General features: G+C 43.1%; 1 protein-coding gene across 9 annotated transcripts in view; it reads right to left on the bottom strand.

Annotated features, from left to right (window-relative positions):
- The window catches only part of GSTCD (glutathione S-transferase C-terminal domain containing), a 118733-nt gene that overhangs the window by 74730 nt on the left and 27229 nt on the right, over positions 1-16774 (bottom strand). For 8 of the 9 annotated variants that reach the window (XM_053255110.1, XM_053255109.1, XM_053255108.1 and 5 more), the window contains 3 exons: positions 16086-16538; positions 12622-12876; positions 7587-7680 (listed from right to left, as the gene is read on the bottom strand). In XM_053255110.1, coding sequence (XP_053111085.1) covers positions 7587-7680; positions 12622-12876; positions 16086-16538 — 802 coding nt within the window. The remainder of the gene's footprint in view (positions 1-7586; positions 7681-12621; positions 12877-16085; positions 16539-16774) is intronic. The other variant, XM_053255114.1, reaches the window with a different exon arrangement.

Below are 16774 nucleotides of genomic sequence, written 5' to 3'. Positions count from 1 at the left end.
CTCCTGCCCCTCCCCCGCTCCCCTCTCTCTTGCCCCCTCCCCTCCCCTCCCCTCCCTCTCCCTCCTGCTCCCCCTCTCTTGCCCCCTCCCCCTCCCACCCCACACTCTCTTCCCCTCCCTCCTGCTCCCCTCTCTCTTGTCCTCCCTCCCCTTCCGTTCCTCTCCTCCTCCCCCCCCCACCCATACTGTGCCTCTTACCTCAGCAGGTGGTGAACAGGGAATCTCCTCCCGGGTGGCGAAGTCCCGCCGCTCGTTTCCCTCCTACTCCAGCCTCCTGTGGGAGCCGGGGCTTCACGCTGCCTCCCGTTTCCCACTCACCCTTCTTACCAGCGCCTATTCTGGCCGTCCTGCTGCTGCTGCCTCCCACTCCCACTCCCGGTGGCCAGGCCAGGACACCGCCTCCTCCTTGTCCTTACCGGGGACGGCCTGACCTAGCCAGGCCGTCCCGCCGCCTCCCAGCAGCCAACTGAGCTGGCCTCCTCAGGCCGTTTTGCAGCCCGCCGCTACCATTTTTTCTTGCCCGCAACTCTCACCCTTTGGCGGCGGAACTCTTGCAATATGTCAAAAGAGTTCCACCGCCAAATTCAGGACACTCATGCCAGCTAAGAGAATTAATAATACAGATTTTAAAATAAATTAATTCAAATGCCCCCTCACAACACGACACCAAACCAGAGGAGGGTTCAAAAGAAATCCTGCTCCCTTGAATCCCCAATCCTGATAAACTACCTCCAGGTTCTTCAAGACTGGAGCAAGTAGAACCAAGTGCCCCCTCAGAAGAGGCTCTTGCTCCTTCCCTGAAATCCCCTCCAGCTCCCCCAAGGCCTTGGGAGTGGAGGAAACACCACACTAGGGCTGAGATCCAGTTCCAAAAGGAAGTGTTTGGGGCATCCCACCCCAAGAGCTTATTCAACAGGAGGATGCCAGCTCAGGTGCCTCCTCAGGCAGCACCAGCATTCTTCTGGTTCAAAATCTTCTCCCATTCAGACCTTGTGCTCTTGTTGCCCAGCTGTTTTGCTGCTTCACTTCACCTGAGTCGGAACAGCCACAGTCTTTCCACTAAATTTGGGAACTCTGATCAAAATGTTTCTCCCAATCTTGTGTTAAGAATCATTTACTCGTATACTAAATGCAGTGTATTAAATATCTCATAGATATACTTCATAAGCTTTGTTTACATCATAAAAAATGTAAACCCCTAGTAAAGGGAGTACTTTCATGTTCCAGAGTCAACACAGATATTAACTACCAATGAAAATTAGATGCAGCAAATTAGACAGTCACCAACATTATGAAACATACTGCAAGTAGTCTAAAATGGTTGTCAACTGATTACCAAAACAATGAGATAAATCAAGACAAACTTGGTATTTTATTATTATTATTATTATTATTTCTTGTTTACACAGACAAGTGTTATTGACTGGTTTGTTTTATCCAGACATCAAGTCCTTCCCAAGCACCTGGGATGGCTGAATTTTATCATCAATACTGTTGGTTATTATAGATAGCGTCGCAAAATATAGGCTGTTCCCAGGAAAGTTGCTTTTTGTAATTGGCTGATGGTGATTTCTGTGGCCCCTATGGTGTTGAGGTGCTCTTCAAGGTCTTTTGGAATTGCACCTAGGGTGTCAATTACCACGGGGATTATTTTGGTCTTTTTCTGCCACAGCCTTTCAATTTCAATTTGTAGATCTTTGTATTTGGTGATTTTTTCTATTTCTTTTTCTTCTATTCTGCTATCCCCTGGTATTGCTATGTCGATTATTTTAACTTGTTTTTCTTTCTTCTCAACTACAGTTATATCTGGTGTATTGTTTGGCAGATGTTTGTATGTTTGTAGTCGAAAGTCCCATAATATTTTAACGTCTTCATTTTCTACCATTTTTTCAATTGGATGGTCCCACCAATTTTTGGCTACAGTTAGCTTGTATTTTTTGCAGATGTTCCAGTGTATCATCCCTGCTATCTTGTCATGCCTTTGTTTGTAGTCAGTCTATGCAATCTTTTTACAACAGCTGATTAGGTGGTCCACTGTTTCATCTGCTTCTTTACAAAGGCGGCACTTGCTGTTTGTGGTTGACTTTTCTACTTTTGCTCTTATTGCATTTGTTCTTAGTGCCTGTTCTTGTGCAGCCACTATTAAACCCTCTGTTTCTTTCTTCAAGTTGCCATTCTTAAGCCACTGCCAGGTCTTGGTGATGTCTGATTTTCCACTTATAGTGTGCAAATATTGACCATGCAGTGGCTTATTTTTCCATTTTTCTGCTCGGTTCTTGACTTGTTCTTTCTTGTAGGCCTGTTTTGTTTCATTGGTGTTGAATAGTTTCGCATTATTGACCATTTGAAGTGCATCTTCTTCACTGTCCCTTAGATATTCTTCAAGGCCTCTTTTCTCCTCCTCTACCGTTTGATGGACTTGCAGCATTCCTCTTCCACCTGAGCTGCAAAGGAGGTATAGCCTATCTACATCACTGCGGGGGTGCAGAGCATGATTGATGGTCATGATTTTCCTGGTCTTACGATCTAGCGTCTCTAGCTCTGCCTGGGTCCAGTCTATTATTCCTGCAGTGTATCTGATAACAGGTATAGCCCAGGTGTTTATGGCTTGTATGGTGTTCCCGCCATTGAGTTTGGACTTGAGGATTTTTCTAACTCTCCTGATGTATTCACTTCCAATTTTTCGTTTAACTTCAGTGTGTGTGTGATGTTATCAGCCTGGAGAATGCCCAGGTATTTGTAATGTTCTTTCTCTTCCAGGTTCTTGATCTTGCTTCCATTGGGCAGTTCTATTCCTTCTGTTTTTGTTATTTTCCCTCTGTTCATTATTAATGCAGCACACTATTCTTGTCCAAACTCCATTGCTATATCGCTACTGAATATACGGACAGTGTTTAGCAGTGATTCGATTTCTGACTGGGACTTTCCATACAACTTCAGATCATCCATGTACAGCATATGGTTGATTTTACTGGATGTTTTAGATGTTTGGTATCCGAGGCCTGTTTTGTTTAGTATTTGTGAAAGTGGGGTCATGGCGATTACAAACAACAGAGGGGATAGTGAGTCCCCTTGGAAAATGCCTCTTCTAATGCTAACCTGTCCAAGTGTCTCGCTATTGATTGTTAACTATGTACTCCACATGCTCATTGCTTTTTTTATAAATATCTGAATGTTTTTGCTGACACCAGTTGTTTCTAAACATTTTAGTATCCATGTGTGAGGCAATGAATTGAAGGCTTTCTTGTAGTTATTATTATTATTATTATTATTTATTTGCTTTCTATACTGCCCTTCCAAAAATGGCTCAGGGTGGTTTACACAGAGAAATAATATCAGCACATAGATCTCTTGCATTAATAAATCATCATCATCATCATCCATTGATCCTTTATTTACATATAATACAACCATCAAGCTGGCTTTCACATTTGGGGGGGATGGACACAGTCCTCCATACGAGTTTCCACTTAGTTCCTCAAAGAACAGTCTGTTTCAACATCACCCACTCTCTTCTTAAGAGTGAAGAGTACATCCACAGAGAATACTCCCGGAGAACCCTGCAGAACCTGTATTCCTCGGTGAATTTCAGTCCTACATATGCATCTTATTATTGCACTTAATTTAGCTTAGTGGCGGTAGCAACTTTTACAGAATGAAAAATCCAAGCCCTTGGCTCAAAAGTGAGGAACAGTCAAGTATAAACACATTCTGTCTGTCTGCCACTTAACTCATGGAATGGATCCAAGCTTTGTCTTCCACACACACCATCTAGCACTCACGGGGAGGAGTGGGGCGCAACTTTTGTAGATTCACCTTTCCAGTCACCTCCACTCCTCAGATATCTGCTCCTAAAGGTCGGGACACCTTGCTCTGCACGCAAAGGGCGTGGCCAAAGAGTGCTTCAAGGAAGTAGTGAATCCTTCCGTGGGAGCAACTGCGCAGGTGCAGAGCCCATGTTGGGAATGATACCAGACCACCACAAAGATCTACTCTTTACAGAAGGAAAGGGATGTGGTGTTTTGTTTTGTTGGCCATGAACTCTGGAAATTGTTTGTAAATATCAACACATGCAAGACCAGGGGGGTATCTAGGGGAGAGGTACGCCCCTCAGAGTGAGGGAGATAATGAAGAAAATAGGGAGGGGTGGAGCTGGGGGGCCCAGGTTCTTTGAACCCAATTATAGCTGCACCCCTGTTCAAGTCTCAATCATTGTAAATCCTTTCTTGAACAATATATAACCAGAATATTAAACAAAATTGTGTACGAGGGCACAAGCTACTGACCTGAAGTTTTCCAGTACAGTGCATACTGAAAAATACTCTTCAAATCAGTGCATCAAGACAGAATAGTTGCACTTCAAATGTTTCAAGCAGAACTGGCCATCTTATGAAAAAGTTCAGTGTCATTCTATCTCAGAGGAGCTCCCACTCCCGGCTTTTAAATAAGTGCTACCTTTCAGGGAAATTGTTTTCTCTAAAGTAGCAAGATGGGTTTGGCCAGTCCCCCAGCCACTGGGGTCGCAGCTCTGGTACCAAAATGCAAATGTGAGTTGTCAAAAATGCAGCACTAGAAAGAGATTAATAAGAAATATCTCTCCATTCATTTGAGCATCATTTGGATTACTTTTGCTATCCTTGTGGGTTTGCTTGCAAGGAGTTGTCTGGTATGTGAAAATTTTAGTTGGAGGAAGAGAGAATGCTTGTTTTTGGAAGCTTAAGAGAAAGGAAAGGTAAGTAAAACTACAAACAGTACTCTTCAAAGCCCTTCAGAAAGTTCTGACAGCCTTAGAATGGAAATAAAGGACTTTCAAGTGCAGCTTTTTAAATTTTCCTATTTTGTAGGATGAATAGCTGCTTGGTGCCCACTTTAGGGGTTCTGATCTATTTATTATTTAAAGAAGAGCAACTTGGTTGAAACTTTACCACAGCAATTCTAGTTTATTTCTTTAAGGGGAATTTAAAAAAAAAATATTCAAAGACAAATTAGAGTTTTCACTACTACAGTTCTTGCTTTTAAGGCTTCTACATTTCCTGTCCTGAAACCACTTATTATTTTACCGAATCTGTGCTAAATATAGTGCTGAAACAAAAGAACTCAGTCTATATTAATACATATTACTTAATGTGACATGTCTTGATGATGACTCATGTGAATTCTTTAATTCTTCCAGAGAGAATGCAATTGGTATGATGGATTGGCACATATTTCCCTACCATCACCTTTAAAAACCAAACACACTCTAGGGAATGATTCTCTGACGATGAGCTGATGTTATTTGTGGGAAGGGGCCCAGAAACAGCAGAAGATGAAAATTTCCTACTCTGCACCTCCAAGACTTAAATCTTAAACCCACTGCACTGCACAGGATAACTTTCCAGATACCAATAGAGCTTTTTTAACATATATTAAGCAGATTTATTGAATTTACAGAGATGCCTCATGCAGATATTCATGGCTGGCTGCTTCACAGGAGAAAGCAATGTCACATTTGCAAAACCAGGTAAGTCTGTTGCATTTGTGCCATGCTATTTTATTTAAACTTTGCCAGAAGTCTAGTCCAATACTAAAGGCTTGCTGTGCCTTCATCAGCACCACACATTTGGTGATCTCATACATCAAACTCTTCAGACCACACAAGAGCACTTTCAACTGACAGTCCCTTCCTGTTTTGGAAAGCTGAAAGAACTTCAACTGAGATTAGGTGACGCAGTTATCAAGAGGCACATGCCTTAAAATCTATTCCTGCATTCAGCCACTACCCTTCACTGATATGCAACTTATATAGCAATTAAGCCCTTTAAAATGAAAAACAAACCCCAGCTGTTCTGTGTGTGTGTGTGTGTCAACCAAGAGACACCAGGAGTAACAGTCCTGGGGAAGTTCAAATAGACTCCATCTGTCCATGCGAGACACATATCATGGCCTAGTTGAAATGCCTGTGAAGAAGCTGGTCTTTACAGCTGGAACACATGGTGCAAAGTGAAAACAGACACCAATGATGCTGGAGAAGTATAAACAACCAACAAAACACTCCTGTTAGAAACTGAGCTGAACCATCGAAGAAACTACTCACACCGAGGTCTTGAGTGTTATTACATTTTGTACTGTTCATTCATTTTACATTTCAGCAGATGCTAAAACCCAACAACGTTCTAAGATAATAGGGGCAAAAGATATGAGTAACTAGAGAACTGAATTTGAAACATGTTCAGATGACACTGACATGTTGTTTAAATCACATTAGTAAACACTGCACAATAAGCTGGAGCAAAAGAGAACTAAGAAATTTAAGGGATGGAGGAATCTTAATAGACCTTGTAATCTATTCTTCTCTTCTTAGACCTGAAAGTTTAAGAATGGATTCACACATGAATTTAACGTGCTCCAGATTGGCATTTTTTGTATGGATAGTGCCTAGCTGAAAACATACCCAAAGATTAAATTTGCAACAACACACATAGCTATGTGAATGCTTTTGGATAATAAAGTATCCACACATATATTCTTGAAATGACTGTCTGGAATGCACACTTGTATGTGTTTGGGGGAGCGGGAAGTGGGAAGCGGGAAGCCACAAAAGATGAAGAAGGGGGGCGGGACCCAGCTTCTAGTAGGATATATGAAAATGCAAATCCATTCATTGACAGGTATTGATTCAATCTCCCTTTGCTAACTATTCCCATAACTAGAAGATTCATGCTGATATTTAATTTTAACCAAAACCTTCCTCCTTGATAATTAACATTAAGAACAGCTGGCTACACCAATCTGGTCTAGCAGGCTTTAAGATATTTGACAATTGGTTTCCTTTCAGCCTTTCCGTCTCAACACTGAAAATGCTTGCTTCTTGCAACAATTTGCTAATGATCTTGCATGGCAAATCCTTTATCGTCCGTGACACATCCCCCTAAGCCCCCTCCAGTTTTTTCCTCCATACTTTAGCAGAGATATGGGTGTTGGCAAAATAAGTGAGTTTCCCTAAAAGACTTGAATATGATGCTAACTACACCAAGAATGATTATGTTCTGCAAATAGACAACAATTCTAGAACAGGTCAGTCTATAAAAATGAATCATTGAACATTCCAAGTTATTTTACATGAGAGATTATTTTCAATCGATGATGGGAAAAATATAAGGATCTGGGGACCATGAGAGTAATAAATCTCACCTATGTAATTTAATCTCCATGTTTAGGCTTTCTGTCAAGATACTTGAGAAGATTTCTTTAAGAATGTATGAGAACATGAAAAACTGCAATGCTGGGTCACACCAAAGGCCTCTTTAGCTCAGAATTCTCTGTCTTCAACAGCAGCCAACCAGATTTCCTAAAGGAGGACACAAGTGGGGCACTGGCGATACTCATCCCATTTGTTCCAGGCATATGGGCCCAACGTTATCCAGGCTTTTCAACAGTTCAGAGGTTTCATAAGTGAATGTCATAGCTAATAATGAGACACGTAGTCCTTCTTTAAAAGTCATTTAAAAATGGTTTCTATTAATTGCTGTCAACGTGTCCTTGGACAAATGAATGAATAAAAGTATTTATTCAGTAAGAACAAGACAAATGAGAAAAATCCCTACCTTCTCCTGGGTTGACGGCAGCTGGCAGACTGTTCCAGTCTAAGGTCCAGCTAGGGCAAGGATGAGCAGAAAACTTTGCTTCAATTCCACTTTCCTGTATTTAAAGGAGGGGGAAAACAGAATTCCAAAATTAGCTAGCAGTGTCTAAAATTGCAAATTGGCATTAATGCTTTCTATGTCACAAGCACAGCAGGGATGCCCCAACATCTTCTCCATGGTGAACACCCCAACTGTGAATCTCCCACCCCAGAAAGATTCATCTGGCACAAACCCCACTAAGCTATAGGCACCGGGTCAAACAATCTTATTTTCCAGTTCTTTTTGTGAACAGGGAAGTTGATTTTAGTGCTGTTACTCATTTTTATTGTGGATTTATTGCTTACTTTCTTGTTTTATGCTGGCATGTAATGTTCATTTTGTGTGTGTGTGTGTGTGTGTGTGTGTGTACACACACACACACTTTTATTTATTTTATTTAGCATATTTGTATACCGCCCACTACCGAAGTCTCTAGCTGGCTTATTGTTAGAAGCTACCTTCTGAATTTTTTGTAAGTTTAAAAAGTAAGGGTATAAATGTTCTAAATAAATAGTAAAATAAACATTGTGGGCAATAAATTTGTTCCACAACACATGCCCAATGGAGAGCAGTCTATTTCTCTCTCTATCAAAGGGCATTCCTTAGAGAAGTCTGGATTACCTTCCTCACACTACTGGATTATAGGAATTGCAAAGAAATACACTAGAAGAGGGTTAGCAACCTCTGGGGTCACATGGGTTTTAGTTGGATTTAGTGGCAGAAAATGTAAGCAAAGAAATCGCAGCTGACGCATGAACCCACTGTAGGGGCTTTGTACAATCCACCACAAGTCTGCTGCCTGGGAACTGGGAGTGCACACTTTCCGCAGATGTGTAATCTGAACCCCCAACGTCCAATTCCCAATCCGGGCTGCCGACATTTATCTGACATTTGTAACCTACATTTAAAGTTGGGCGGAGAATTCTGGGCGATTGTCAGCAGTCCAGCTCACGAGCCAAACTTTGGCAGCTTCAGATGACATGTCCTTTGGAAGCGCTCACTCCCTGAGAACCCTGGTGTCTGGGCACCAAACTTGCAGCAGATCATTTGAAGTCACCCTGTCTCTCTTTGGCCAAGCCACGATTCTCTCAGCTTCAGCTGCCATCTTCAGGATGGAGATAATAATCCTGACCTCACTTATAGGACTTTTGTAAGAATTATGAGCATAGTAAAGTACTTTGAATACTTAAAATGTATTATATAAGATAATGCATTAGTACTATTATCTGCTTCTCCTTCCTCCTGGTAGGATTATACGAGCAGCCAAAACACAAGCCACCTTCTAAGTTAGACACTATTTTTTTCTGGTGAAAGTACCAGTGTCTTTTATAAAGGCCTGGTTAAGATATATTGCTAAACACAAGAAAAAGATTGAAAACTTCCAACTTTAGTTTCCAACAAACCAGTTTTCCATTACATCTGAACTCAGGTTCATAATTTTAATTATGGTTAGTTAACAAACCAGGACCTGAAACCATGGCTACCATACAAGACGAAAGGATGGACATGCAGGAGATGATATGTTTGGCCATGACAAAGGAACATAGGAAGCTGCTATTTACTGAATCAGACCATTGGTCCATCTAGCTCAGTATTGTCTATGCAGACTGGAAGCAGCTTCTCCAAGTTTAAGAGGCAGGAGTCTCCCTGAGCCCTATCTTGGAGATGCCAGGGAAGGAACTTGGAACCTTCTGCATGCAAGCAATCAGATGCTCTTCCCAGAACGGTCCCATCTCCTAAGGGGAATATCTTACAGCGCTCACACATGTACTCTCCCATTCTAGAAGCCCAGCAGAGGAGAGGAAGAGCCCATCTCAGGGGCGGAGGGAGACCAGCAGCGGCCCGGGCTCAGTCTGCCACCGCGGCCGTAGCCTTACCTCCATCAGACACAGGGGGCTTAGCTCACAAATGAGGCCACACAGCCCTGTTTACGAACAAAATCTGGCCCGCGCCATGTTCGCAGCATGGCCAGGAGCAACTCTCCCTGACTTCAAAGGAGAAGAGCTGCTCCAGCCGTGCTGCAGGGAGAGGGGCTCCAGCCGTTCTGCGAATACGGCACTGGCTGGATTTTGCTTGTAAACAGGGCCATGTGTCCCTGTTTGCAAACAAAATAATGCCTGTGTCTGACGTCAGATGCAGGGGCATGACTGGGTTGCGACGTGCAGCCCCTGAGGGGCGGCGGCCTGGGTTCTTCTAACCCATTCATGCAATGGTGGTTCCGCCACTGGTCCATCTGCTTCCCATTCAGTGCTGCCCGGAGAGACCGTGTGTGTGTGTGTGTGTGTGTGTGTGCGCGCGCGCGCGCGTGTGCTGTTGGCTCCTTCTGCTGTTACCTGCCTGCTCCTTGCTTCCCCTGTTGGACTGCGGCCTGCTGCTTCTGTGCAACATCTGTGGGGAATGTGTACAGGATTGGGGCCAGAGGTGAGTCACTCAGCAGTTCCTGGTTCCATCTGCCCAGCTCTGGGCCTTTTATAAGAACACTGTCCGTGGTGGCAGGCTTGCCATCAAAGGGGCAACACCAACGGGGGTCACCACTTTGGGGGAGCCACTTCAGGGGATAATGAGGGCAAAGGCCAGGCTGTCTGCCTCAGGATTCCTCATGGGTGTGTAAAGGTGGGTAAGTATTTTAATTTGGCTTCTGTTTTAAAACCTGGGTGAGTTTAGCTTTAATGTGCCTGGGTCTGTCTGGAGATGGGGAGACAGGGAGTGTAACCACTGATTATGGGGCAGCTATTCCAGTGGTGGTGGGGAATAAAAGAAGTAAGATTGGCAGGTCAGCAGGCCATTGGAGGGGAAGGGAAATCAGAAACTTAATTGTTGTTTCCCCTTCTGGATGTCCTGCTAGGTCTTTGACCTTGGAAAGTAATGCCACCCACCCACAGAGCCTCGCCTTGTTCCTTTGCAATGCCAGGTCAGTCCAGAATAAACCTGAAACCATCCATAATTAGATTCTGGATGAAGGGGCCGACCTGGTACGTATCACAGAGACTTGGTTGGGGGAGGCTGGTGTCCCAGTCTGGTCCCAGCTTCTCCCTCCAGGGTACTCTATTTAGCAGCGGTGGGGACGTGGGCAAGGAGGTGGAGTGGCTGTGGTCTATAAGAACAACGTCCCTCGCCAGGATCCCTGTCGAAGTGTCTGACCATATTGAATGTGTGTACTTAAGTTTGGGGACCAGGGACAAACTGGAACTTCTGTTGGTGTACTGATCGCCCTGCTACCCAACAGTCCCTAACTGAGCTGACGGACCTGGTCTCGGGCTTGGTGCTCCCAGGCTTGTGGTGGTGGTGGTGGGACTTCAATGTTCACTTTGGGACCAATTTGTCCAGGGCAACTCAGGAGTTCATAGCGGTCATGACAACTATCTCACTTGGGCCTATCCCAAGTGGTCTTGGGACCGACACATATTGCTGGTCAGACCTGGTCTTTCACTCTGAACAGAGTGGGGTTCCATGGGTGGGGACTCCTGTGATTTCCCCATTGTCATGGACGGACGGTCTGATGGATAATCACCAATTGTGAATTGTCAGAGAGATTGTGATTCTGTTGGTGCTTTTGGACTTCTCGGCAGCCTTTGATAATATTGACCATAGTATCCTTCTGGAATGTCTGAGGTGATTGGGGGTGGGAGGCACTGCTTTGCAGTGGTTCCACTCCTACCTCACAGGCAGATTCCAGATGATGTAGAATGGGAGAATGTTCTTCAAAATCTGAAATTTCGTATGGTGCCCCTCAGGGCTCCATACTGTCTCCGATGTTTTTTTAACATCTACATGAAACCGCTAGGAGAGATCATCAGATTTGGTGCGGGGTGTTATCAATATACTGATGACAGCCAAATCTATTTCTCCATGTCAACATCATCAGGAGAAGGCATAACCTCCCTAAATGCCTGCCTGGAGGCGGTGATGGGCTGGCTGAGGAAAAACAAATTGAGGCTGAATCCAGATACAATTGAGGTACTTGTTGCGCGGGGTTGATGGCGTCAAGCTCCCCCGGAAGGAACAGGTATGCAGTCTAGGGGTGCTTCTGGATCCAAACCTCTCCCTGGTGTCACAGGTTGAGGCAGTGGCCAGAGGTGCTTTCTATCAGCTTCGGCTGATACACCAGCTGCATCCGTTTCTTGAGATGAACAACCTCGGAAGGGTGGTACATATGCTGGTAACCTCCAGGTTGTACTGGCCAATAGGTTTCCGGGCAAAATACAAGGTGCTGGTTATTACCTATAAAGCCCTAAACAGCTTAGGCCCTGGGTATTTAAGAGAATGTCTTCTTCACCATGAGCCTCATCTCCCATTAAGGTCATCTGGAGAGGTTCGTCTGCGGTTGCCACCAGCTCATCTGATGGCTACTCGGGGACGGGCCTTCTCCATTCCTGGGCTTTGGAACAAGCTCCCTTTTGAAATAAGAGCCTCCCATCTCTGGCAACTTTTTAAAAGGCACTGAAGATACATTTATTCACCCAGGCTTTTAATTAGATTTATAGTTTTAATAATTTTAATATTGGGTTTTAACTGATTTTAATGTTAATAATGTTAATGTTTAAATTATTTTAATTGTAAACTGCCCAGAGATGCAAGTTTTTGGTGATATAGTTAAATAAATAATAAATAAATGCAAACCAGGGCAGACCCTACTTGGCAAAGTGGACAATTCAAGCTTGCTACCACAAGACCAGCTCTCCCCCAAAGCCTGACACTAAGCTTATATATATATGTAATTGTAGCAATCACATATTACTCTAATGTACCCCTCCCTCAATTTCCTTCCTCTTTCTCCATTGGCTACCTTGTTTTGTTTTCTGGTATGTAAGCCTCTTGAGGTATAGACCTCTCCTCTTATTCTTTGCAAAGCGCCATTTATATTATACGCTCCTTCTGCAAATCTGTTTCATCCTAAATGTAGTCAGAGTATTTTTGTGGTAGGTACATATAGTCAGTGATGTAACTATTAAGCTACCATTAACTTTGTCATGGTCGGCCTTGGTCCACCTATAAATGGAGTGTCTTCATGTTCTTCTTCAGGCTCATCAGCAGTTGTGCAAATACTGCACAGGCTTTCATCTGGGAAAGAGGAGTAGTCAACAAAGTGGGAAAATTGCATATTGCACTTGGCAGCAGTTTGCTTTATTCCAGGTACTTCCTGAACTCTCCAGTACCAACTGCATATCAACGGCAACTCTAATATTTTGTCTTGGTGGTTCTTGTTGAAAACCTTTAAAAGATAATACAAAGTTCTGCTTAGTAATACAAGTTTACAAACCAATTTCTCTCTTTCTCGCTCTCTCTCGCTCTCTCGCTCTCTCTCTCTCTCTCTCTCTCTCTCTCTCACACACACACACACACAGACAGACACAGAGTAAAAGAAGATATGCCTTGTCTTACAACATTTTCTGTCTATTGGGGAAAAGGAGTAAACGGGAGGCAACAGAAAATAAGCAAACGGGAGGGGACACCTTAAAGTGCCTCCAAAAAAAAGCCCAAACACACTACTTTTAAATGCCCAGGCTCTTATTGATTCTTGAAAAAAATGCCATTCATATAAACAAGGCTGTCTAGTGGAAACATGCAGAGAGATAAGCTGGCTTTCTTGGTATATTATGCTGGATATTTTGTGTCTAGCTTTGTTATGTGAGCCCAAAATACCTAAATCACACTGGGAGCTTGGCTCTGGAACCCCTTCCTAATTTAATCTCTATACCTCCAAAGAGAGAGAGTAGATGACAGATTTAAGATGAAATAATTCAGAGCTAGTTACTGTTCATAAAATTTATAGCCTATTTTTCTCTGCTCTGTAGGAAAATTCTAAAGTAGTTACCTTTCAACATTTACTACTACTACCACCACCAATATATGGCTTTTCAACAACGTTTCCAAAACAGTTTACATGTTTACGGTTTCTTGTTATTCTTTCTAAGAACTCCCACAGTGCAGGCAGCCTTCCATGCTTGGAAAACACTCAAGCAAAGCAAGGGAGGTTTTAGCCTTAAAGGTGGTGTGTGTGTGTGTGGGTGTGGGTGTGTGTAGGGATCAATGCATTCCCTCCCAAGTCACCAATGGCTAAAACATGTGCATTTGCCTCAAGCCATTAGGACTTCTCTTGCAGCAGAGGATAACACGCTCACACTAAGGGACAACTGTGGTAGGGAAAGGGTTGGGTAGGGCCAACACTGAGGGAGCAGTGTTCCCTCTAACAGGGATTCCCAGATGTTGTTGACTACAACTCCCAGAATCCCCAGCTGCAATGGTTTTTGTTTGGGGATTATGGGAGTTATAGTCAACAACATCTGGGAATCCCTGTTAGAAGGAACACTGTGAGGGAGTGGAATGTCTCTAACATATTCTAGACGTGTTGTGGCATGGCATTACTGTTAGCCCATGTAAGAATTATTGCTCTAATGCCCTTCTTGCACACTTTCGCTCTATATTCCACACACAGGGGTGTATATTCCACACACTCCTGTTATAAAAGCATACCTACACTTCCATAAGTCTTCTAGCACAGAGTACTTTTTCACATACTTACAAAGTGGGGACACTATTCACATGTACAGCCTTGGAAGCTCCACCCTCATGCTGAGACACTCTGAAGTCTTGTCCCCTCAAACATTACAAGTGCAGAATGGGAGAAGAGGGTTTCAGAGCGTGTCTGCAGAGGTAAGGCTTACCAAGTATGCAGGGACACTACAGAAACACGACACACTCACTTTGTTTACACTTGTACAGGGCTACAAACAGGGCTATCTGTATGCTGCCATTCTTCAAGAGTGTAGAAAAAATGTGGCAGTATTAACTGCAGAAGTTAATATGTCCGCTGCTAACTGAGCAGAGAGGCACCTTTCTAAAAGTGGTGGTTCTCTTTATGTAGCAGGAGGAGAGCAACTGACCCAATCCATCCACAACACAGCATCCCTCCAGTAGAAGTTGCTGGTGTCTACCTTATGTTTCTTTTCTATATTGTGAAAGCTTTGGGGACAGGATGTCTATCTATTTATATCTAGGTAAACCATTTTAGGAACTTTTGTTGAAAAGCGGTATATAAATATCTGTTGTCATACGTTAGCTTCCTGCAAATCTCAGTCTCCATGATTAAAAAAAGAAGCAAGTGTCGAGGCCTTATGGATGTAAAGATATGCACAAACGTGTCTGGGGAAAGATTTCCAGCAGTCAGAGAGAGAACCTCAATGCCCTGCATATCTCTTTGCCTCTCCGACACTAAAACAACCAAAACTAAAAAACAGAATCAACTAGGGATGTGCATGAACCATACAGATTCTTGTTGGGGCGCGTACATCCCAAGAAGCCCTGCATGGTGCCAGCATGCACATGGTATTCGTGCATGCATGGGTGCCATTTGTGTGGTCAGCAACACCATGCTCACTCTGGTCAGCAACACCATGCCATGTGGGGCTTCTTAGGACGCACACTGCCCCAGCGGAAAGCTGTATGGGGCAGCAGAGAGCAGGTAAGGACCTGCTTTCCTCTTTCTTAAAGCTCCCGGCCCCACTCCCGAAATGTGCTCAATGTTCATGCACATCCCTAGAATCAACTATGCAAAATGGGGAAACTCAATACAAAGTTGCATAATGTATATAAGTCACAGAATTCACTTTTTCTTCATGCAGAATCCTCTCTCTTTTTAGTATAGAGTACAGACAGTCCTCACTATGGTCTAAATCTGACACCTAGAAAGCTTTGTCATGCTATAGCTACAACCTGCACATTATAGATGTTATATACACCAGTCCAGTTCGAGATTACCATGATTTAGCCCAATCAAAAGCAATAGGATAAGAGTTAGTCACAACCAAGAGAGAAGTGTTGTAGCCTCAATGCATATTTTGTCCAGTATTTAAACTGCATTAAATTTACAACAAACAACAAATGGAGCCTAACTGAAGAGTCCTGTGATTCCCACGCTTGTATTGGGAAATGAGGAGGAAAAGCATGGCACAAACAGAGGAAAAGAAGGAAAGAACTACAGCAGCGTCATACCATATAAGATTAGCATCAATCTCGGAAAATGTATTTATTTCAAAGCTATACCCACCAGAAAAAAAGAAACAACTTTGTTCCTAGCAGAATTATCCAGTGAAAACCTGTGAGCTGATTGAGCTGCAAACAGATTGTGAGCAATGAGTTAAAAAATGTGACTATTATTAGGTATGGTTCAAGTCAGGAGTCATGGGCCAGATCAGGCATTCCAGAGGCTGGCTCCCAATTTCTTAAACATGATTAAGAGGCAACCAAGCCTCCATTCAGTGCTCTCCACTTCCAGATCACCATGTACTGAATGAAGAGAATATATTTATAATGAAAATAAAAGCACCAATACATAGCTCCAAGGTATGAGGCACTTCCCACCATTTACTACAAAACATTGACATACTTGGGGGGAAAGTATATAAACATCTTAATGCTTACCAAGAAATGATGAATGCATGGAAAGAGAACTATATCTGCCAAAGTGAAATAAAGCCCTTCAGCAAAAACATGCTCCAAAGGTGGGAGTTCAGAGGTTTTCATTTTCCTAATGTGAGAGGGCTCCCTATTAGCAGCAACTGGTCCTTTTTGCACAGTTAATTTAGAGAAAGCTACTCTCAGTTCCAGATCCCCAGGAGAGAATGCCAAATCTTCTGCTAAACTTCCTTCTTCTGAGGACATCTTATTAGTTACTTTCTTGACAAATGCCTTTTGCTGTTGAACTTTCTGCCTTCGAATTTTGTCATCATTGTGCACTCTTACAGGTTCTCTCAACTTCTTCTCAAACTGCAATATTTCCACTGGAATATTCTGATGCTGATCAGAAGACACCGCCAGAAACTTCTCAACAGCCAAAGGAATGCTGATTTCACAAAGTCTGGTCCATTCACTAACCTGCATGTTAAATACAGTCAATCAGCCAATAGCTATACTCATTCAACGGATAGAAAAGTAGTTTCATAAACATTCCAATAAAAGGCTGAAATGTCACCCATACTGTACTAAATGTTTATTCTAGCCAACAAAGATAAAAATAAAGCTTTACACATACATACTGGCCGGGATCTAAACAATACTTGTACATACCTGGTATCTGGGCTTTTTTTAAAACAAAACAAAACAGCAGCCTC

This window comes from Hemicordylus capensis, chromosome 5 (assembly GCF_027244095.1).
Source record: "Hemicordylus capensis ecotype Gifberg chromosome 5, rHemCap1.1.pri, whole genome shotgun sequence".
NCBI classification, from domain to species: Eukaryota; Metazoa; Chordata; class Lepidosauria; order Squamata; family Cordylidae; genus Hemicordylus; species Hemicordylus capensis.
This window is presented reverse-complemented; position numbering and strand designations above follow the sequence as displayed.